Source organism: Contarinia nasturtii, unplaced genomic scaffold (genome assembly GCF_009176525.2).
Source record: "Contarinia nasturtii isolate CC-2019 unplaced genomic scaffold, AAFC_CNas_1.1 Cnas_scaffold_414, whole genome shotgun sequence".
In the NCBI taxonomy this organism is placed as follows: Eukaryota; Metazoa; Arthropoda; class Insecta; order Diptera; family Cecidomyiidae; genus Contarinia; species Contarinia nasturtii.
In genome coordinates, this window is record NW_022197768.1 from 1,951,861 (window position 1) to 1,975,750 (window position 23,890).

General features: G+C 32.7%; 5 protein-coding genes across 11 annotated transcripts; 2 read left to right on the forward strand and 3 right to left on the reverse strand.

The window, feature by feature from the left end:
• Positions 1-1,630: 1,630 nt before the first annotated feature.
• Positions 1,631-10,709, reverse strand: LOC116338704 (unconventional myosin-Ia). Of its 6 annotated transcripts, none has more exons than XM_031764124.1 (24): positions 10,226-10,709; positions 9,435-9,707; positions 9,245-9,360; positions 8,888-9,185; positions 8,156-8,800; positions 8,021-8,084; positions 7,935-7,948; positions 7,768-7,852; positions 7,508-7,681; positions 7,374-7,442; positions 7,091-7,296; positions 6,871-6,993; positions 6,525-6,778; positions 6,284-6,420; positions 5,780-6,186; positions 5,502-5,651; positions 5,154-5,213; positions 4,850-4,936; positions 4,513-4,650; positions 4,335-4,441; positions 3,940-4,075; positions 3,719-3,871; positions 3,437-3,564; positions 1,631-3,376 (listed from the first exon to the last, which is right to left on the reverse strand). In XM_031764124.1, exons 2-24 carry the CDS (start codon positions 9,546-9,548, stop codon positions 3,238-3,240), a joined length of 3,804 nt encoding a protein of 1,267 aa, XP_031619984.1. In that variant the 5' UTR covers positions 9,549-9,707; positions 10,226-10,709; the 3' UTR covers positions 1,631-3,237. The 6 variants fall into 6 exon arrangements, with proteins under 6 accessions (XP_031619984.1, XP_031619981.1, XP_031619980.1 ...); XM_031764121.1 differs by having other exon boundaries at positions 9,958-10,709; XM_031764120.1 differs by having other exon boundaries at positions 9,882-10,709.
• A 219-nt stretch (positions 10,710-10,928) lies between these two features.
• Positions 10,929-13,910, reverse strand: LOC116338662 (Bardet-Biedl syndrome 2 protein homolog). Its single transcript, XM_031764072.1, has 13 exons — positions 13,607-13,910; positions 13,404-13,523; positions 13,234-13,343; positions 13,062-13,164; positions 12,907-12,989; positions 12,760-12,846; positions 12,410-12,696; positions 12,204-12,306; positions 11,958-12,137; positions 11,682-11,885; positions 11,378-11,584; positions 11,157-11,320; positions 10,929-11,085 (listed from the first exon to the last, which is right to left on the reverse strand). Exons 1-13 carry the CDS (start codon positions 13,908-13,910, stop codon positions 10,929-10,931), a joined length of 2,109 nt encoding a protein of 702 aa, XP_031619932.1.
• Positions 13,911-14,436: 526 nt separating this feature from the next.
• LOC116338851 (CCR4-NOT transcription complex subunit 6) lies at positions 14,437-19,397 on the forward strand. Of its 2 annotated transcripts, XM_031764363.1 has the most exons (9): positions 14,438-14,712; positions 15,322-15,682; positions 16,493-16,624; positions 16,787-16,973; positions 17,069-17,244; positions 17,341-17,412; positions 17,483-17,589; positions 17,649-17,854; positions 17,942-19,397. In XM_031764363.1, exons 2-9 carry the CDS (start codon positions 15,661-15,663, stop codon positions 18,714-18,716), a joined length of 1,677 nt encoding a protein of 558 aa, XP_031620223.1. In that variant the 5' UTR covers positions 14,438-14,712; positions 15,322-15,660; the 3' UTR covers positions 18,717-19,397. The 2 variants fall into 2 exon arrangements, with proteins under 2 accessions (XP_031620224.1, XP_031620223.1); XM_031764364.1 differs by lacking the exon at positions 15,322-15,682 and having other exon boundaries at positions 14,437-14,712.
• Positions 19,398-19,872: 475 nt separating this feature from the next.
• On the forward strand, positions 19,873-20,809 carry LOC116338855 (28S ribosomal protein S24, mitochondrial). Its single transcript, XM_031764367.1, has 3 exons — positions 19,873-20,118; positions 20,191-20,380; positions 20,460-20,809. The coding sequence occupies exons 1-3, from the start codon at positions 20,086-20,088 to the stop codon at positions 20,747-20,749; spliced, it is 513 nt and encodes a 170-aa protein (XP_031620227.1). The 5' UTR covers positions 19,873-20,085; the 3' UTR covers positions 20,750-20,809.
• A 278-nt stretch (positions 20,810-21,087) lies between these two features.
• LOC116338850 (double-strand break repair protein MRE11) lies at positions 21,088-23,858 on the reverse strand. The gene is made up of 9 exons (XM_031764362.1): positions 23,650-23,858; positions 23,378-23,501; positions 23,161-23,309; positions 22,710-23,081; positions 22,397-22,617; positions 22,035-22,310; positions 21,809-21,972; positions 21,360-21,723; positions 21,088-21,287 (listed from the first exon to the last, which is right to left on the reverse strand). The coding sequence occupies exons 1-9, from the start codon at positions 23,756-23,758 to the stop codon at positions 21,186-21,188; spliced, it is 1,881 nt and encodes a 626-aa protein (XP_031620222.1). The 5' UTR covers positions 23,759-23,858; the 3' UTR covers positions 21,088-21,185.
• Between the last annotated feature and the right edge of the window lie 32 nt (positions 23,859-23,890).

The window sequence follows — 23,890 nt, forward strand, 5'->3', positions numbered from 1 at the left end:
GCACATATTCATCTAAATTTGTATTCACCAATGAATTTACGGGCTACTATCGTTGTGCCATTCGTTGTGTCTTCGTCTACTTCGACGTATTTTCTTTTCCCACCCATTTTTGAAGTAAAAATACTCAAAACACATTGACTCAAATTTAATTTACATTGACTGTCGTTTGTAATCTTTCGCATTGGTCGCTGGTTAAACGTATTCTGATTCGATTCGGTCTTTGATTTTGTCTTGTTAGCTTATAAAATGTACAGTTGTCGCTTTATACATGTTCTGTCATGCCAAAATTCATTTCCACAAAACACTGCACTGGTCGATGGTTCAACGTATTCTGATATGATTCTCTCTTTGACTTTGATATCAAATGTTCATCATTCGGCGATCGATAAGTCTCTAACAATTTTACAACGTAGGCTACTTTTCGTGTGTGTGTTCACTTGTTGCTTTCTGATTTGAATATGTGGCACAACAATCGATGATACTGTTCAAATTCTCAGACTAAAATATGAGACGATGAACATTCGAAAAAAATACAACGCCGTCAAAAATCCTATATCTATATGTATAAAATGTGAGCAACAAAAAGACTCTTGAATGCTTTTGAATAACCAAATGTATTGATGATGTTGGTTGAAAAATGCATGCGACAATCGAATTTGAAACTGGACATGAAATCATAAACAATAAAAATCATTCAGTGACAAAAATAGAACGAGTGCAAATAAGGACACAAACGACGAATGAGAGAATGAGAGCTCGCATTGAAACATTGTCGCTTCAGAAAAAAAATTGTGTGATTTTCTGTGTGGTGTTTGTCGCATTACTTGCTTTCGTGTGCAGTTTTTTTATTTTAAACAAACAGCGATATTATGTTTATCCAAAACACTCGTCACACTAACAAAACGACAGCGACAAAACACAGCGAACGTCGGAAGCAACAACATCATTATAACGAAAGAAGTTCACTCGAGTTCAGAATATTGTTTATACCGTTGTGAGTTTATGTTGCGTTGACAAACAATCATCGCCAAAAATGGACGATTGATTCAATTCAATAGTGTTTCTTAGGCTTTGTTTTCTTTCTCATTTATTATTAACAGCAACATAACAAAAACAACGGTTACAACGAAATATGACAAGAATATTTGAACACAATGCGTTCATTGTTTATTTAAAGACAATTTCAAATGAACATTGGAAATTGGATTAAATAAAATCTGAATTTGAAAAGGAAAAATAAATAAACTAAATTCTATATTAATTTAAAATTTGTTCCTATAAAATTAAATAATCATATTTTCATGTTCATTAAAACAAGCCGAATGTTTGTATCATTTCTGTGGGAACTAAATTTGCCAAATGTATCATAATCATAAACTATATTGTACAATTGTGAATTATACAAGCAAAAAAAAGCAAAAAAAAGAAAAAACTCGGACTTTTTTTCTCATCATTTTTTATTGATTTTCTCAAATTCGATTCCACAAAATGTTGCTATGATTTATGTATTTGTTATCGTTTGATTTCAGGACATCAAAGGTATTGTATATTTGCTAATAATTGAAATTGCACGGTAAAAAAGCAAATCGACTAAAATGTTAATTTATTAATTGAATATGTATCAGTGAATTATGAAAAAAATAAATAAATATTAGTTTTGAAAAGGTACCACAAAATCAATATATTTTTCTCTTTTGATTGAAATTCGAATTTCTTTGATTGACATTTTGCATGAACTTAATCGGCGAATATTTTGAAACTTCCTAAGCTCTTGTGTTTTTTTTTTTCCTCTGGCCGCACTGCCGCAGTCATCAGGAAATTATGTTTAAGTGATTTTATACAAGGATGTAAAGAGTTGTTACATATCATTGTCAATTGCAATATAACTAAATTGATATATCGATTAAAATATTCCCTAATTTCAAGTAGATGAAGGTAGTTTGCATGGTACCATAAATACGTATTTAACTAAAGAAACCATTGGAACTCTTAAATTTACTTTATTTGCAAAAAAATTTGATTGGGGTGGTGTATACTTTCTAACGTGCATGCAGGTAATATGATTTTGTAAAGTCTATGAAATTCAGTAACTTAAATGGTGTCTCTCTTATTTATTAAAAACGATTGTGTGTTGCGACATATATATATTTAAGATTCAACTATGATTTTCAACTACTTCATTCATATTTCCATTATGTCAATCTGTGCTCAAGAGAGACCAAAATTGTCTAGTATTTTAATTAATTATTTTCTCTCTATTGACGTGTACTAATTGCCTGACCATTGAATCAACATCTATTAAAATCTATATAATTTTTTATTGGGATTTTCCAAACAGACAAAATTTTACTAGATTTATAAATAGTTTTTTTTTTATTACTTGCTTGTTGCTTGAGCAAATTGTGCTTTGGTTATGGTTTTTAAACAGTTTCATTAATTACCTACTCATCGGGTGTGAATTTCAGTTACCAATACTATTGGTTTTTAGCGAACATCAAGTTTCATGCTTATAGGCATAGAAAAATTACTACATTTTTCATCGTTTAACAGTCACTCACATTTTTGTTATTTCACTAGTTTTCTTGTCTGAAGAAATGAAAAGCACCTAATTTCTCTCATAATTTCTGAATCGAAGAAACGAGCATCTTGATTTTATTCTAAATTTTGTAACGGTTTATAAACTTGTGGAACAAAACTAATCATAAAGATTATATAAGTTTTTTTTTTTTAATTTCAAAGCTTTGAAATGATACTGCCACCGTGAGATGGACATCAAGAGGCTTATTACAAAAATAATTCGAAGGAAAAAAAATTAATCGGTATGAAATACAAGCGCTTTGCTGAATTATTGGATGAATTTTTCCTTTGTATATTGTGCGTAAATTGAAATCTTGAGTATAATAGTCGGTTTGATGTATTTCAAATATTTCAATTGAAAAAATCATGGTAAATTAACTGATATCATTCGTGGATTAATAGAAGAAGAAAAAGTTTGGGATAAAAAATATAAATGCTTTGGATTACGAACAACAATCCTTTCTATTTCTTTCATTATCCATTTTGAAGTGCAACGGTTTTGATTTGATTTCACTATAATATTTGAAATATTTTTGGCACTTGACGATCAAACAGAACATGATCTCTGCCCTAAAATTGGCTTTTTTGAACTCTTTCTCTCTCTCTTTCTACCCTTGCTGGCTCGTTACAAAAAAGTATAGCCCAAAAAACGATTTCAAATCATATGACAATTTCCATTCGATCACTTTTTCGGGTGATTTTCACGTGTGGTGATAGAAGTGCCGCATGTGCATCATTCAATCCAGCCGACAATTTGAATGATAGTGTGACACTTTGATTGCTAAACATCACATCAAATCTGAAAAATGAAAATCAATGTTTTAATGGACATTTCATATTCTCTCCAAAAGAGACTTACTCGGAGTCAATACAAATTTCCGGTTGTCGTCCGGTTGCATTTTGAATGACCAAGAAGAGCTTTGTAATCACTTCAATGACGTGGGCTGTTTGAAAGACAAAGTCACCCTTTTTTCGCCCCATTTCCGACTAAAATTAAAAAAAAAAAACAAATATAAAAAAAATAAAAAAAAAAATAAATAAATATAAAATTGGTATTCAAAAAAAAGTGAAATATATTAATATATAATTTATCTGTGTTGAGTTCATCCACACAGCACAAAAATCACTTGGAAATGCTTACGTCTTTAATATGAAACACAGCTATATTATCGTGATATGGGCTCAAAGACAATCGATAGATTTCGGTTGCTGGAATTCGATATTTGATTTGAAGTGTTCTTTGGTCAAGCAACAACATTGCATTTGTTGACAGCGCCATTAAGATTGGAGCTACCTATTTTAGACACAAAATGAATTAATTTCAATATAAATATAATATTATTTTTATTGATTTGAACATACTTTTCCCGTTGAACGTGTAATTTTGCTCACGATATCAGCAAAAACAATATATTGATCATTTAAAGATATACACAATTTTTTCCATTGGACATTTTGACGCAAACGTACATAATCACCAAGGAATGGATGCGGGATACTGCAAAAAAAAATCATTCGAACAAATGTGAAACTAAAATCATCAAATATAAACCAGACAATGTATTGAGCTGACTATTCAATCCGCAAATGTAGAGTTCTATTTTGGTATACTAGATGTCTACATTTGCGATAAAACGTTGGAGTTCCAAATATTTGTTGTCACACAATCGAAATGTTCCAAAATAGCGTGCTATTTCGTCTCATTCCAAATAAATAGTCAGCTCAATTGTCTGAAATAAACTGGTTAAAAAAATTACCTTAAAGGATAGGATGTTTTTCGATTCTTGAAAAGTACTGATGCGGTGAGTTTTTCACGCATTCGATTTCGTGCCACTTGATCGTACATTCGTCGATATTTGTAACACTAATTAAAACGGGTATTTTCATTTCATCAAGCTGATTGTGATTAGCATAAGAAAGCAAAAAACAACTTACACGCCATTTATGAAAAATGCTCCGCAACAGACATGATGTTTCGGCTAAATACGGTGGTGCAGTAATCCATTCATTGCTTATCGGGCTGTAGCTTGTTGACGGTAACCTTAGCATGAGTGTCATTAAAAATTGGCGTTTCTGAAAACCAAAAATATTTTTAGAAACTTGTTCGGTTGTTGACTGAATCGTTGCGATGTTAAAAAAACTACCTCATATTTTGTTTCGAATAATATAACTTCAACATAAAGTTTCATAATGAGAACGATTCAATTTCCGTAACGATTCAATTTCATTATGAACCAAATTTTGATTCGAAATTGTACAAATAACTACTAACCTTTCGTCTAATATAATAGTTTTCAATGATATTCACGGCCCATTTCGACATTTTTCGATATCTTAACATTCGCTGTTTCTCTTTGGCCTAATAAAATTGCACAGAAATAAATTGAGAGTTTGCCTAGTCATTTGAAAAGATCGTTCAATTGAATTTTTGGCAAAAAGATACACATCGAAAATATGGGAGAATGATTGTCGAAAAATAAAAACGAAAAAAAGCTTGCATGATAGAATAACGTGAACGTGAATTTAATAAAGCAAAGAAAACCAACATAGAACTGGAGCTTTTTTTGGTCACTTACAGCTGCAGAAATTTGCCAAACATGTCTTCTACCAGCGTTTAATACATCGATTCGACAATCCTATTGATAGAGGAGAGATAGAAAAAAGAACATGCTCTACTTCGTTACATGCATTTTTTTTGCTTTGTTTGATTGTTTTGTTCGAACATCGCGATTGAAAGTGTAACCGAGAGAAACAATCAATGAGTATCATGGTGGAAAAAACAAAATAAAAAGATTTCAGTGGTAGGTTATTTACAGTTGGATGGGCACAAAAATTAGATAGTAAAGTGCTTATCGCTTACATTGTATCGGGATTATACGTGATTAGATTGATATTGCAGTATAAGGGTGATGTATAATACTTACTCGTTGTGCTCTCCATGTGCGGGCAATAGTAATTTGGCAGTGCTTTAATCGTAAAAATCGTTTTCGTTGAATATATGATCGAAATTTCGTTTGGATTATCACAATCAATTCATTCAATCGATTTCGTCGAAACTCTTCCATTTCGAAAACCTGCAGCAAACCATAAAACCACATTATTATATCATTGGAAAATACATTCAATTTACCGCCCGCATTTTATTATAACAGCATAATCATGTAATATATATTATATATATAATGGAATATAAATACATAACTGTTCGTGGGCTGCGCATAAAAACTTTCGTTGTTCCCAAAATGAATTCGGCCGATGGCAATGGCAATTCTCTTATAATTGTTGCGATGCCCTCAATCACACTACCAATTTGATAAAATGGCCACGTTTCGGGGCTGAGTATCTTATAACGATTTAAAAAGTTTAAATGGCTTAAATTGAAACAGTAACCCATTCTCCAAATGTTAACTAATGGCATAATATTCGTATAGCGTATTTGATGCTGAACCAATGGCAATTCAAATAAGTTTGCTTTTTTTAATTCATTCGGTTTGATACAAAAAATATAATGCGTTTTTCTATCTTTAATCAATGACAACAATGATTGCAATTGCATTTGAATGTTTGACGAAATGCTTGCTGGATGACGATGTGTACGATTCGGATTGCCTGCATGTATTTAAAAATGAAAATTGTACGAATTTCACATTAATTGTTGAATGGCTCACCGAATGTCAATATAAAGTTCAATTTTTCATTTGGTTACCTTCAGGGAATAGGCTTTGCATCAAAGGCAATTTACTGTGAAACAAACCGGTACTTATGTATCGTGGTACTTTATCGGCATTTTTTTCCATGAAGCCAGTTGCGGAATAGCTCACTTGGCCGGCAAAATGTCTTATTCTACAAAATTGTGAAAATTATTCGCTTTCTAATTTTGAACATTTTGTATTGTGACCGGCTTATTTTAGTATTATGAATTTTCTGTTAATTCAAAAGTCACTTACTGAAAACTTTTTCGCAGCATATTATTGTCTTCGGGTAAAAAATTTGGATTACCAGCACAGCATTGTTGTACACGTAGCAAAAATGCTTCATCCGATTTGATATGAGGCTCATCTAATAAATTCAATATTCCGTAGTTTGTTTTGTCAATTAAATCACAAATTGCATAATTGTCGAAAAAATCGATTTTGTTCCAATCAAGACCCTCTTTGAGGTAAATTTCCTGTTGATTTTTAAAAATATTCTGAAGAAAACTCTGTGCTCCACGAAAAAGAGAAGAGAAAAAAGAACTCTGTCTGAAATATATTCATGATTATTGATATGGTGTTGTTATATGACTACACTTACTTGATGCAATCGCTCACTACAGTAATTATTAACTAATTGCTCAAAACGATTTGTTTTATTTATTTCGAAACCGAAAAAGTCCAGTATTCCAAAGTTTTTCCCATGTAGCGATCCATGCTTTATCTATAAATTTAACAAGAAAAAAAAGAAAGAAATTATAAAGAACTTTCATGTAATTTTAATTTGTGTTTCGTTGAGCTTTTGATTGAACCAATTTTACCTTGAGTGATTCATTAATTTTTCCAGCGATCCAAGTAAATAGACGACCATAAATGGTTCTACACATCGCATTTCGAATACGTGACGCACTCAACGCATCGAGATCCGAATCAGAATCATTGTAGCGCCAATTATGATCACCTTTTGTCAAACAATTCATCAAAATATTCGGATTCAATTGAGCAATTTCGGCTATTTCAATGACTTCTATAAAATAAATTACATTCAAATTACACATCGCCATTAAATGTTTTAAGTAATGTTGTGTTGGCCACTAAACTTGCCATAATCATTAGTTATTTCACACCCTCCACTTCCATCAATATTTGTTGTTGGTATAAAAATCAGATTTCCTAAGTGAAACGAGAAATTGCATTGTAACACTTGATTCAAATCAAACCAAACAAATAATTGTTACCTAACTTAAGAATAATTGAGACCATTTTAAATATGCTAAGGATTTCATCCGAAGTGAGACCAATAACGTCAAGCGCTTTTTTCGTATAGGCAAAATCTTCTCGATCGGTATTTGTAGCTGGATCATTTTTCAAAAGTGCATACTTCTCACTATTTCTTTGAAGTTTGATATATTCTATGTGACAAAAAATAAAAGCACCACCATTTGCAATTAGACAAGATTTTGAATCAAAATTGATGATTATTAGTAGAGAATCTTACTTAGAAATGCAATATCTGCACCGCATAGCAGTTGATAAAATATATGGAAGTTTCGTTCACCGTACAAACGATCTGTTACACGCCACTACATGAAATTTAATTTAAAAAAGTGAATAAAACTATTCACGTTCACCATGAATTTATCAGGAAAAAAGCGAGCGATATACCTTTTCAATCATATCTGAAATCAAACGATTGGAAAAATAAGAAAATGAACAATGGATTTTTATAAATTTGCAGAAAAACGACTTACAGCAATTAATGTGAGCTGCAAGTGGATCTCCTTTGAAATCGAGTTCAATGTCGAAAAAATTTCCCTAAAAAATGCACATGACATTGATATCGTTGTTCGTTACATTGTTTTTAATATGAAAATCGATTGACTTACAAATCGGCTTGAATTGCTATTAAGTGGTATTGATGCATTTCCAAATGCTTCCAACAGAACTTGAGCGTAAACAATGCGTCTTCGTATCGTTAAATGAATATCGGATGAATTAATAAATGACGATGATCGACTCAGCGAATACGTTGATCCGGATTTTAGTTTATAGTTTGTACATTTTATTGTGGCATTATCCTTAAAATAATTGGTACTAAAATGTTCATCGCTTAAATGGCACGACGTACCCTTTGAACATCGATTGTTGGTTTTAGTGTTGTTGTTTCCGGTGCTGGTGTTGCTGATGCCACTGCCGCCGGTTATGCCATCATCATTGTTATCATCACAAATTGACTTAATATAACCGCATTTATCGCATTGTAGATCTTTTTTCATGACAACAAAGTTTTTTTTTCTTGTCGGCGTTCTATCACATTGTAAAGCCTTCGATTCAACGGCGCTCCATCGACGTTTTTCATCACAATTGATTTGATCAACGGAACATTTTGCCTTCGGCGTATTAATTGCTGATGACACCGAACGGGAAATTTTCGGATTCCATTTGTTGTCATCACAAATGCTGTTGAGCGAAACATCGTCTAAGCTCTTGTATTGATTTCGAAGATCAAATTCAACAGTTCCCGACGATTTCTGGGCAATTGGTTCGATAAGAGACAGAAAAAAAAAACCCAATCAAATTTAACTATGAACACATTCAATCAGTCTTACTACACTTACATGTGCTTTTCGTGCAAATTTAATTGAGTCGCGCTTTTTAGAGCGACACGAACCGTCCACTAACGATTCGTATTTTGGATATGAAGCCAGACTTTTGCATCGCATCAATCGTGTACTATTTTGATTGTGAAGAATTTTTTTACCGCTCAACGTATGATCGGAATGTACGTTGGAAAGAAAATGTAAAATGATTCGGGCACTTTCAGTTTTGCCACTTCCATTTTCGCCCAAAATGCACATACATTGATTCTCATTTTGATCCTGCAAGCTGCGATAAGAGGCATTTGTGATACCGTAGCTAAAATTTGTTAAATAAACAATAAAAACTCTCGCACAATACAATCACTATATACTCACATATGTGGTGGTAATTTGAAATAGTTTGATTTAGCATAACATTGGATTGTGTCTGTGGAATAGTTTGCAATCGCCTTATATGGATTGATGGCAACGAGAAAGGCACCAATATATGTCTAAAAGAGTTTTTCAAAAGTAAAGTCAATTTATCTATATTTCTTTCTATAATATGTGTGTATTTGTGACGTACATAAATAAGACCCCGTTTGTATCGCTGATAAATGTTGGAAATGAATGTTTCCTCGGTTAAATTTTCAATTAAAACCGAGTCCCAGAATCCAACATTATCATTCAGATTTGTCATTTATAAAGCCGCTGCACGTTCGGTTATCCTTCTCTCTCTACACAAAATACAATCACAACACTAAACGAATCTCATTCAATTCTTCACTTCGTTTTACATATTCTTTTTCGGATAGCATCACCATTCACATCGCATCGATGATGAATGCAATTGCAATTCCTGTAGAAGTCATTTTATCGTTGTGCAAAAGTCCAGCCGATGAAAAATAATGCATGAAATGAATCAATAAAACAGATGAGTTTTTCAAATTTGAAAACCAAAAAAATCGATTTCGAAATACTTATGCCATCAGCCCAAATGAAAATACTGATTAAACATAAAAGAAGCACACACACAAAACGATGAATGTTCGAGACAACGAAAACATAAATTGCGAAAGAATATTGATCAAATTTTATAACTTATTTACACATAAAACAGAATGATAATTTATGTTTGTTTGGTCACTCTTTCGCCAAATCAATGGTAAAAGTAGAAAAAAAATTCCACGAAAAAAGCTCGCCCATAAAACAGTAATTGCCAACAATATCAGCCCACTTTCATTCCGTTTTGCCTACTTCACATTTTGCTTAAAAATCACAGTCATTGAAATTTATTTTTAATTTGCCAAATTACAATTTATTTCATTCTTTTTTTGAAACACTTTATTTTAAACGAAATTTTCACCTTTTTCATACATTCAAATAGATATTACAAATTAAAAGCTTAAATTCATCTAGTTTATATGTTGCGCACACTTGGCAAACTGTAATTCATCTCGCGGTGAATGTGAGAGTGTGGAAAAAAATGAATGTAGAAACATTTCAACAAAACAAACAATTAGAAAACGAAACGGGAATGTGACGTTTTCGGGAACTGCATCGCTTTTTGATTTCTGGCATATACACGGTTCGTAAATTGAAACATTTTTGTTGACATTTTGATGTGTGGCGCATGTAATCATACGTATTCCGATGTATGACTCGCGCATAATCTTATTGAGAGTGTGGTATGTGGCGGGGCCAAGAGAAAATCTGTATCCAGTTGTGGAAAAGAGATGGCACGATAAAAAAATAGTGAGAGGATATGCACGATGCCATCGACGATGATTTTTCGCCATTTCACCGAATTCGGCAAACACAGTCAGACTTCACGTTGAAAACCGCAGATAAGGATAAACATTGTTGATGGAAAATACTTTAATTCTCTCCTTGCTCGATGATTCGTACAATCGCTTGAACATTTTTATTTTTCACCGCTATCTTGAACAACGGCATCATTTTAGCCGCATACTTTCCCACTTGAAGAGAGAAAAAAAGAGGAAAAAGGCACATATTGAACCTGAGTTAATTAAATTTTCACCAATTGAATTTCCATTCATTTTTTTTTTTTCGTTTTAAATCAATTACCACGAAGTCGTATCGATGATTTCAATACCGAATTAACACCATCCAAATTTTTTTGCATTTCAACAAAATTCTGCTGACGAATTTTAAAGGAACTTGCCATATCTTCATTTAGACGATTGAGATTTGTGTAAATTCCAGTCAGATCATTTCTGAAATGTTGTCAACCCAGAAAATATTGAAATATTCTTTTTTTTTTAAATGAAATTTTTCGAAGCCGTACTCATTGTAAAGACGAGCATCCTCTGCTTGAATGAGTAAATTTTTGGCAATGTATTTCTTATGTGCCACATCCAATATCAAATTGGTGTAGGTCGTTTCAAAGCCGCTGATTCGTTCATAGTATTGATTGAGACGACTTGTAATATTGGGAAAACAAGCAGTTGTCTGAAAATAAATGTATGATTTAATTTGAACATATTGCCAATTCTGTTTTCGTTTCACCTTTAAATCTTCAATATTCAAAAATGTGGCCAACGAATGAATTAAATCGCCGGCCAAATCCATGTTTTCGGTTAGAATTTTCGATTCGTTTTTATCTGAAAACCAAATAATCACAGGGCTTTTATCATATACACTAATTAATGACAATCGAATGTCATCCAATCCGGTTATATGTTCTGGCTCAATATCGATTGGTAACAAAAAATTCTGGAATTTAAAGCATAAACACAAATTATTAGTTGAGAAAAAGTTAGAAATTAGTTGATATTTGTTACATTACAGTAAAATAATTACGAAAATTCACCTGATTAATCCATAAGCAGAGTCTCTGATAACGTTCGTTTAATTTAAATGAAACGTAGCTAGTTGTTTCATCAATTTTAATCGGAAAATGTAGATGTACAGATGGATTGAAATCATCAATAACCGCATACATTGAAAACTTTGGCAATTGTCTCGTTAATTCAAACACATGAAATTGTTTGCTGTGCTCAAACCCAACCAAAATCTGTTAAAAAAAGTGGTCCACAATTTAATTGTTGATTTGATAAAAAACGTTCATGTTTAAGATGCAAACAACCTTCAAATGAATATCATAGACAATGTTTTTTGGTGTAATAAACGGGAGAACGATTCTGGATGTTGGTCTAGAATATGAGTAGGCAATCAATGTTTCACCCTCAAAAATTCCCTCCGAAAAGATTATCAATGCTTTGATGATTGTGTCATTGTTGGTGCATACACTCAATTCAATATGCAACTGGAATGGAAAACGTTTAATTGTGGGAATTGTTTTAAATAATCATATCAAAATTACGAATCGAACCCTTTTATCACCGCTTGCTATAGTAGATAATGCAACTTGTAGTCGAGTACTAGCCGGAATAACTCCAAATTCATCGGAGGCCAAAATTCGTAGATCTTCATTTCTGTAACATGGATTATTTTAGTCATGATTTTCACAAAGGTTTTTCGTTTATCTCGAGTAAAATTTGTCCCCTTTTCAAGTGAATGAAGCATTAAGCAACTTACTCCGAGTGCTCTTTGTTGATTTTTGTATTCGATTGATATTGGGACAGTTCAAGCATTAAATTTTTTTTCGTTGTCATCAATGAGTTCAGTTCACTGTGATCCATTTGCTTGATTGATTGTAAATTGATTTTAGATCGTTCGTATCCCTTAACATCACCATTTCTAGTACATATAATTAGATCATTCACGCCTCTTCCACGGTAATCAGCTTGCATAACAGATATTACCATTTGATTTAACGATAGTTTAAATAAACTTTCACCAGTCGCAATGTCTCTTATGTCAACCTGAAAAATGATTAAAAAACCGGATCGCTTTAAATATTCGAAAACTAATTTTCAACACATTACCTTTCCAGATTCCCAGCCAATGATCAATTGAAGAGATCCAGTGCCCAATAGATCGAAACATGACATCGATAAACCCTTTGATTTTGACTATGAACGATTTTTTTTCGTTTTTAAATTTATACTTGATCAATTAAATAAAAATGTAACCTTTATACGCCACAGACGAATTCCTTCGTTATAAACACCAACCGTGCCGTCATTCAATGAATATGCCAACAGACTACTCAAATCTATTGCAGAAATATTTGAAAATAGGTATCAATCGAAACCAAAGAAAAACATGTTAATCACATGAAACGAACCAATTCTTGAGACTTGAATGACACTGGAATTTTCAAAAAATTCGGATAATAGAGAATCGTTCTGGTAAATTTTAATAGTTCCATTATCACAGCCGCAAACAATCTAAAAGTTGAAAAAAAAATCATAGTAAACACAAATTTCAAATGATTTTTATAATTAAAAAAAAATTACTTCATTTTTGCCATCATTATTAAAATCCACCAAAGCCAATGTATTCACATTTCCACTGGTAACAATCCAGAGTTTTTCATTTCCATCCATATCATAGCCGCGAATGTATTCTAAAAAAAAGTCGTAAACTATAAGAAATGTTTTCGATGCAAATTTGAAAAATAACTTACGGTTGCCGCCAACAATGACTAATGGATTTTCAAATGAGCACACTTTTCCAATTAAAATGATAAAAATACCCTCTAAAATCTCCTTATAAAATAAATCTCTGTTGTTATCGACGTGATAGGCTAAACAAAGAAATGAAATGATTAACAATTGCTCAAAAATCGTTCGGCTTCAATTCAAAAACATCGAAGCGCAAAGATTTTACCCAAAAGTTGTGTTGGACTTGCAATGACCAAAATATCCTTTGGATCACTAGATAAACAACCAGTTTCAATGGCACGAATCTCTTGATTAAAATTTAATACAGCTATATCACTGCTCATCTCAGCCCATGATAATCGATTATTCGATTCGCTTAATTTTTTATACGGATTATGTAAAATGACTTTGTCAGTGCTTGTAACGGCAGTAAGGCACACATGAATGCCATCGTATTTACCAAATTTTACGCTACCAACTAAAATCCGATTTAAACTAAACGAAAATGCAGGATTTATCGAAAAGGACATTGTTGCCTTCACTAACAGATTATCGCACAATTTCCGTACCAGAATTTTTTATTCTTCCAATAATCAACTTCTAGTTGGATATGATAAATGATAAGAACGGTATTTGCACTTTGTTGTTGTCAAAGTGTTTTGAAACAAGTGCCATGGTTACGGTATATTTTCATTGATCATTTCCCGCCAATTCAAAATTTATTCAGTTAAATAATGTTGGATATTTGAATGTAGCTCATCTATTCATATTCGAATTGATGTTTTCCATTCCATTTTATTTTCACTGTACACACATCAGTTCAAGAAATCGAAAAATTCAATAATTTTAAGTACATTTGTGTAAGTGTTTTCGATAAATTCGAATTTTACCGATAGGGTTGAAATGGATGTGTTCTCATATCGCGTTGATATATGGTCATTAAACGTATTTTTTTTATATTACCACCACATTGAGACTGTGCTGTCTAGTGTTGAACTACCGACGGTGGACTATATTGAAAGCGACGAAAAGAAAAAAAAATCAAGCGCAAATGCTACAGTAGAAAGTTTAGTATACACACGTTATACAAACACACTTAGTTACACATTTACTCCCATATCAAGCAGATTTATATTATTTTCACATTTCAATTTACGTTCTACAATATAAAAAAAAATCAAACTAAATAACATTTGTATAAATTAGCATATAAAACAATATTCGAATAATAGAAATATAGGATTGATTTTTTTGTTGTTGCTCGCCCATAAGCTGAAGGAAGAACAAAGGACAGTTTAAGCGCAATATTTGCCAATTTGTGTTTTTATGGAGGTAAAAAAAATGTTCATGCATAATCGAAATGTTTTGTGTATTTCTCTCATTCTGAGTGGAATTTATGATTTTCTTCTCTGAAGAAGATGACGATATTTAAAAAAAACAGAGAATTTTGTGCCATTTGCGCTGATGCTCATCTCTCTTTGAATTTTGTTTGTTGCATTTTTGTTGTTTGGCTATTCAGCTCTCGCTCTATCGCTTTCAGTGTGCGCGCTTGTCATGACCAATAAAAAATTATAAAAAATAAAGAAAGATGAGAATGGAGTCGCAATGTTTTTGGATTATTATTTTTTTTTTCTTCTAATTTTGTTATATATATGTTTCGCGCAAAGTGACTATGTACAAAACATTATTTTGTGTAATTTTTTGTCTATGTAATTATTTTATTTTGTATTTTTGTCCATAACAATCTGAATATTGATAAAAGATAACTAAAGAAATGGTCCTAAACAACCTTTGAGATGAAGACATGAAATGCTTTTGCTTAATTAAATATATTGATAGTGTGTTGATCAGTGATTTAAACTGCAACCTTGCGCTAATCCGATTTTTATTTTCTATCTTTTTTTCTCTCCCTTTCTATCTGTATGTATTTTACAAACTAAGATTTAAACATCAACAGTTTGTGTAGCTTTTTGTGCGTTTGCTCGTCTAACTAATCAATTAATTTGAAGTGAATAGCAATTAGAGAGCTCATTGCACCGATGAGCATTCACCAAACAACAATAACACCAGCATTCATCAACATCCACGAATTCCGACGTGAAAACAAATAAACAAACAGCAACAGCGAAAAAGAAACACATTTAATAATCAAATCATAAACCGTTTGAACCAAAATCGAAAAATAGTGTTGTGTTTTGTGTGAGTGTATTTGTATTCCGAAAAAAAAGAAAAAAAGAAGCAAGAACATTGACATCCAAACCTGGATGACTTCTGTGTGTAATGGCAGACAAAAAAATGAAAGGTTATTTTCATTGCATTAATCATAAAGTAGCTTAAGCTCATTAAAATTTTGTGTTTTGTTTTGTTTCCAATAATTTTTTTTGTTCGCTCGAAAATAAAAAACCAAGTTTTGTTTAGCATTTGACCCAAAGTGACAAATATGTTTTAAAAATACCACATAAACATTTCTTCTGTCAATGTTTTCTTTTTTGTTTTGTCGAATTAGATTTTTGAATAAATCAGTTAGAGTTCAAATTTAAATTGAATGTAATTTCCAATAAAGTCATACAAGAATCCATTTAACAGATGTAACCCAATTCATTGAAGAAGAAAAAAATTACATTTCATTCGAATTTATCTTTTAAATGGAATTCACTTTTAAATAATTGAATGTGAATAAAAATGGGAATTGCAAATAGCACTTTTTCGATTTCAAAGCCAATACTTTCCGATAAAATGCCTGATAAAAATTATTTGGTTAAAATTTTAAGACTTTGGCTCAACCCTTTTCCTCTGCTATCTCGCTGTTAGGAACTTGGTAAGGGTATGAAAGCGCGAAATAGTCTCGGCGATTTTCATTTTTATGCATAACCACTAAATAGCACGTTGTCATGAAATCAGATGCGAAACAAAACCGGTGCTTAAAAATTGTTTTGATTTTGATCCAACCACCATTTGATATGTATGATTTGTTTAGTTCGATAAGTTTTTCTGTTTTGTTTTTGAAAATGATTTTCAATTCAATTTCTATACAATTTTATAATAACATCGGCTGACATTTTGTGTGTGTGCAACATGCTGTTTTTTCTCTCTCTTCATTTCATAATTATAGGAAATATCTATAAGATGTCTCGTAATAAAGACAGATATGAAAGTAGTAACAATCGGAGGCAACAAATCTTTATGTCACAAGAGGATGTGGCTGCAGGACGAAAGTCCAACTGGACTGGTGTTGAAATAACTGGTAAAAAAAACTGAATTTTTCTTTTTATTAATACACTTGTCAACGCAATAATTGCATGCACATGTGTTTGCTTTGTGTGCTGTCTGCCAATATATCTTATCTGGTTTACATTTGTTCGTCATTTCTTTTTCTTCTTCAAAAACAACGAAAAAAATTATGTAGGCAATGTACGCAATGTCAGTCCCACTCTATGGCAATTCGAACATTTGACAGCGTTATATCTTAACGATAACAATTTACTACGACTTCCTAGCGACATTGGTCAATTAATCAATTTACGTACATTGGATCTATCCAGTAATAAATTGAGAAGTTTACCGGCAGAACTAGGCGAGTTAATCCACCTGAGGTACGTATACGCAGACATATTGACTTCTTTCAATATTCACTTCGTATTTGTATTGTTGTTGTTTTATTTTCTTTCTTTTTGTCTTGTGTCAATAGAGAATTGCTGCTTAATAACAATTTACTGCGGGTTTTACCGAATGAAATCGGTAAATTGTTTCACATTCACATTTTGGGACTACATGGAAATCCATTAAACAAAGAACTTATATCAATCTACAATGAGCCGAATGGAACGCAAAAATTGTTAACGTTCTTACTCGATCATCTACCGTGTAAGTTTTCAAATAGACTTACAGGGAAATCCCTGTATTTTTAATTTAAAATGGAATGTTTTACGTGTCTAATCGTTCGAATCATGAATCTTTCAGCGACGATGAATGTTCCACCACCTCAACGGCCTTGGATTCCACTTGCCAGACCAAATCGAACTAGACCGGCATGTAAGCGCTGTTTTACTTGTTTGTCATTTTATAACAAATTTTATCTGAACATTTTATTATCTACTTATAGTCATATTTACGGTGATGTGTTATAACGTCTTGTGTGATAAATATGCCACCCGACAAATGTATGGATATTGTCCGAGTTGGGCGTTAAGTTGGGAGTACCGGAAAAAAGTAAGCTAATTTTATTGAAATCGATTGAAAACATGTTAATTGTTCTCTCCTTTGTTCAGGCGATTTTGGATGAGATCCGTCATTATTCAGCCGACATAATTAGTTTGCAGGAGATTGAAACGGATCAATTCTATAATTTCTTTAAAATTGAGTTGAAAAATGATGGATACGATGGCATTTTTTCACCGAAATCACGAGCAAAAACGATGGGTGAAAATGAGCGCAAATATGTTGATGGTTGTGCAATTTTTTTCCGTGCAGCAAAGTAAGTCAATAAACCGACCGAATATTTTTGAACTCTTTGTGAACAAACTGTAACCGTTTCTCTTGTATCGTAAACTATTTTTTTCAGGTTTACCCTGATCAAAGATCATTTAATCGAGTTCAATCAACTTGCTATGGCAAATGCTGAAGGATCTGATAATATGTTGAATCGCGTGATGCCAAAAGATAACATCGGTTTGGCCGCTTTGCTCAAAATCAAAGAATCCGCATGGGATGGTCTAAAACCAGAGGAAGCACATATCACGCAACCGATACTTGTTTGTACCGCTCACATTCATTGGGATCCAGAATTTTGTGATGTCAAACTTATTCAAACGATGATGTTGAGCAACGAACTAAAAACGATATTGGATGATTTAAATCATAGCCTTCGTTCACCGCATAAATATGACGCGAACAATGTTCAATTATTGTTGTGTGGTGATTTTAATTCATTGCCGGATTCGGGTGTTATTGAATTTTTGAGTTCGGGCCGTGTATCAATGGATCATCAAGATTTTAAAGAGCTCGGCTACAAATCCTGTTTGCAACGATTACTCGGTGCCGATTCATTAAACGAATTTACGCATCCATTTAAATTGGCATCCGCATACAGTGAAGACATCATGCCGTACACCAATTATACATTCGACTTTAAAGGTATCATTGACTATATTTTCTATTCAAAGAACGGAATGGTGCCACTTGGTTTGCTTGGTCCATTGTCCAATGAATGGTTGCGTGAGAGTAAAGTTGTCGGCTGTCCACATCCACACATACCATCCGATCATTTTCCGTTGCTCGTTGAGCTCGAATTAATGCATTCAACCAATTTACAACCACCGAATGGTCTTCGAAGATAGCGATAGAAAAACAACAACAGCAACAACAACAGCAACAGCAACATCAGAACATAAATCATACACACAACTCATACGCACCAATTGAACGACCATTGGATTGATATAAATTATATTGATGATACATTTTGTACCAGTTGCATCAACAACAACAGACAAAACCAATTAAAATTTTCGTTTGAAAACAAACAATGATTTAAATCAAATTTTATGTGAAACATAGTGTTTCTTTTGTGTCGAATATTGGTATTATGGAATGAAATATATGACTAAGAACAAATTCTAGATGGAAAAAGAGAGAAAAAAAAGAGAAAAACCAAACTGAAATTGTACAACAAGTGAAACAAAAACTAAAAAAAAAAACTTAAACAACAACAAATTGTAAGAAAACCATCGGATCATATAGACAAAGCACATTCACAATTGTTTTGCATAAGTCAAAAAAGTAATGCCAACACAAAAAATACACATAAAAAAACAACATCAACAGGCTGAAACGCTAATTTAGAATGTCTTAATTGTTTAAAAAATGCACATAGATCATTGCTTTAGCATGTAATATTGTAAACATCATTGAATTTTAAACTGTTGTGTCCCTGCCCAAAAAACTGTCTATTTGGATTCGAACTGTTTTTTTTTTAAGATAAAATTTGCGCAAATAATATTTGACGCTAAATAATCACAGACGATGTTCTTTATTGAGATTTTGTAGTAAATGATTTTTTGCAAATTTTCTTCGCCCCATCTATCTTGACCATAAAAGTCAATAATCTTTTTTCTTGCACATGAAATTACACACAAACAAACATTAGAAGACAACAGCAGTTATAAAACACAAACAAGATTTATAGCATTGCTTTCATTATTCTTTTTAAATTAACATGGTGGAACAACAAAAGCTCATTCTCTGTTCTTCATTACAAAGGTTTTGTTTTTTTTAAAAAAAGGTGTATAAATTTGACATAAAATCAAACAATTTCATTTCATTATTTAAATACATGAAATAAGACAAAAAGAAAGGAAAAGAAAATCAATTAAAAAAAATATATAATAATATAAATGTGTATTGTTTTCATTCATTTGTGCATTTAATTAGTTCGTATTTAGTAAGTCATTTCAGTCATCAATTGAAAAATTAAAATGGATGTGAGAATTCGCTGTGTGATATACAGCACAACAACAATTGAAGCAAACCATAACCTCACTCAACGGTAGTACATAAATTTCATTGATTGTTGCTGTCAATACACTGCTGTCAAGCGACAGGCACATAACCTTAGTTTGTAATTTGGAAAAAACAACTGCACTATTCTAAAATATTACCAAATACAACGTTGACTTTTCTTTTATTCTTTCATTAAAAGAAACGAAAATGTATCGATCAATTCTCGGACACGCACAAAAGGTAACATATTTTTTCTCTTTCATTGTTAATGTTAAATGGACCAAACCATTGTTGATTGGTTTTCGTTTACAGTTGATGGCATTCGCAACATCACAAAATCAATTATTGCCGAAACGGATGATCCATGTATCGGCTGTATGTAATAAAACTCAATCGGGAAAATATAAAAAAACACCAAAATCTGATCGACCATTGACATATGAAATGGCGAATCCACCTTGGTTCATTGCCACTCGAAAATCTTGGAATTCGTGGAATTGTTGTAAGTATTTGGATGGAATGAAATAATTCGAAACTTGTCATCCGATGTGTGACATATTCTTTTCTTTAACAATTTCAAGCGAATCTGGAGGACGGATTACGGCCAAAACAAACAGCAGTCGAAGATATGTTTATTCGAAAGTTTATCGTCGGAACATTTCCGACATTGGTTTGCAGTGAAGTTATCATAAAGCGACAATTCAATCATATTCGTATTTCATTTCTTTTCCGTCGTGCTATTACACCATCTAAATACTACTTTTTGATCGGCTTTAGCGAAGAACTTTTATCATATTGGTTGCAATGTCCAGTCACACTCGAAATTCAATCAGTTGAACGGCATCAAGATATTATTTTCAAATATGTTTAAATTTACACCATGTTATGTAGACATACAATAAAAAGTAGCATTTTTTTCTAAATATCGAAACGATTGTTGGTGTTCATGTTTGTGTAACTCTTGGTTTGTTTATTTGAAAATGATTCGCAAGGATGTACTCGTGCCTCATAATCTGTGCAGTAGATTTTTTTAGCCGACGTAATGGTGATATTCACTTGTGGCGTAGATGGATTTCACTGAACAGTCACTTCCAAAAAGTTATGCTGTCTAGTATGAATTTCTTCTTCATGTGAGATACTTCGGATTTTGAATCATTATCTTACAGTTTTGAAATTAACACAATTATTGAAAATGAAAAATGTGTTAAATTCAATTCTTAAGCGATTATTTATTAAAAATCAACGTAATAAATCGTTTAGAACGATTGGTAAAAAAAATGAATAATTTCATAATATGAAATGATAGCTTAATCCGAATCATCTACGTCATAGACAACACTTCGAGCAGTTGATCGAGCTGTTCTGCGACCTAGTGACTGCTGAATTGTTGGTTGTTGGCTTCGTGTTGTCTGGAAAATAAATGGAGAAAATATTAGATAATAATTGTACGAACTGTCATCAAATAAGTGTGTTTCTCTCACCGAAACATTCAGTTCATTTCTTGTGGATGGCGCAGCTGCGGCACGACCACGACCTTTTCCTCTGCCAGATGCCGTAGTTTTACTTGCTGCGGATTTGCTTGCAGCTGCTTTGCTAGCGGTAGTTTTCGTTGCTCTCCCACCACGACCAGTTGTACCTGCTTGATTTTCTTTTTCGTTCATATCATCATTGTTATCATCATTTGATAACGGAGCAAGACCGGCTGTTCGACGATTAGTTAGTTCGGTTTGAATGTTTTTGAATACTTCATCTTTTGTCAAATGGAATTCCATCAGTGCATCATCGATTTCAGCATCTTCCGGCATTTTGTTGTTCAAAAAATCACAAGCCTTACTGATTGAGATGCTACCAAAAATGACATTTGAACAGAACAGTTAGAGAGAGATAACATTTGAAATGAAATTAAAAAAAAAAAACTATCTAAACCTACTTAATAGCTCTGTTGGCAGCATCGTCATCATTATATATAGCCAATCGTCGGCATACCTCCGATAAGCAATTGGGAAATAGTACATTCAATTTTTCTGCATTATTTGGATCTTTAAAGTAACGATCCACATAATCTTCTAAACGAACGTCCTCCTCCTCTTCTTCCTAAAAACTCAGTTTTATCAATTTTCAAATGAAATTAAAGAACAGCAATTAAAATCATTTACCTTTTCGAATGCTTTGTTCATGGCTTCTTCATTGATTGGTCGGCGTTCGGCTTTAACACGTTTGATGTTACGCTGCATTTTAACCAATTCCGATGGATTTGCCACTTGGTGATTGAATTGTTGACCAAAACGAATTTCGTTGATTGCATGCTCTTCATCGTGATAAAGAACGCGTAATCGAATCAACGGTAGCTTTGGTTGGCTACTGGATTCTGTTTCTTTTCCTTTCGCTTCATCAATCATTCCATTGATGATTCCGGTCAACAATGTCTTCACCTATGAAAAAAAAAACAGTTATTCATCCCAATAAGGTACAGTGTTTGCAGTTGAAAATACTCCCGAAAAAAAATGAATAAACAAACCTTTGGTTTGACATCACCCTCATCCAACTCCAGTTCGTCATCGTATTCTTGTAAATTAATCGATTTGAAAATGAACGGCCGTACCGTTTGCAATTTGATCTTTTCACATTTGAATTGATTTTGACAAACATGCAATATTGCAATATGTTTCTCAAAAGATTCACCTTCTGACAATGATGTGGCTACCGACGAGCCTGGCTGCGACACGAAAAACGATTTACCTGGGTTTGACAATCACATTCCGATCCCATTAAATAAAATCGATTTATATAGACTAAAGAAAAATGTTATTTATGTATTTATGCGCTCTCACCAGGCGGTTGTTCTGGCTCAACACGACAATCATGTTCATGACCCCAAAGAACAAAATCAAGCATATCTGGTAGCACCTCTTCTGGTACATAATTTTTTGGTCCACGATCAACACGATTTTGATGTAACACCATAACATTGAACCAATCTCCAGATCGTTCATCTGGTTGATCCATTGTGACTTTTGTATCGCGAAACAAACGTGCCAGCCTATTGTCATGAATGTGGCTCAAGCCATACAATGCCAACTGTGTTATACCTTTTTTCATAAGAATCGGCTTTATATTCACTTCCTCCAAACTATTACATTTGCCAAAATAGTTCAGTAATCCGGATGTTTCAAGCAAATCCATTGAACTCAGTCCACCAAAACCTTTCGAACGGAGCAGACAAAAACTGTTAGGCCATATCAATGGCTGTGTATTAAAAATGTATATGAATATAGTTTTTACCGCTTGGGTCATCATGATTTCCATGAATCGAAAAAACTGGAATGGCAACATTTAAATTGGCATCATGATAATTGACTTCATGATCGCTTAAAATTTCGAAATTGATCGGTGCATCTCCCAAAGTGTATGTGCGCAATAGTTCCATACATCTAAACACGAAAAAAAAATGATTCAAACTAACTGAGCAGAAAAAGGTCTACGTACCATATATACATACCGTTGCAATGCCTCTTTCGATGGATTTGTATCATGGAACAAATCACCACCCAGCAAGATAAAATCAACTTCGTTGTTTTTTGCATGCTCCAAAATTTCCGAAAATGTAACAAAACTGTCTTTGCCTATAAAACGTATCGGAAATGTAATTTAAAAAAATAGCCATTTACTTCGCGGTACACAGATTATAACAATGAACTTCATTGTCCTTTGAATATATATTTTCTTCTGCGCATTTTGCACAGCAAATAAATAAAAAAATACGATCCATACCAATAATTTCATCCTTTTCCTTATATCCAAGATGGATATCAGTTGCCAGAAGAATTTTAAAACAATTCTCTGGGTCGGGATCACCGCTTGCTTCTTGTATAGACGACATTATTTTTTTTTCTCGTTCAAATGAATTTCACAACAACGTTTCACCGAAATCGTTTAGTAAACAAAATCGAATGCGATCATTTTAGCGCTGATTTTGACAAGTATAAATTATGTCAAATAATTGTGGTTCGTA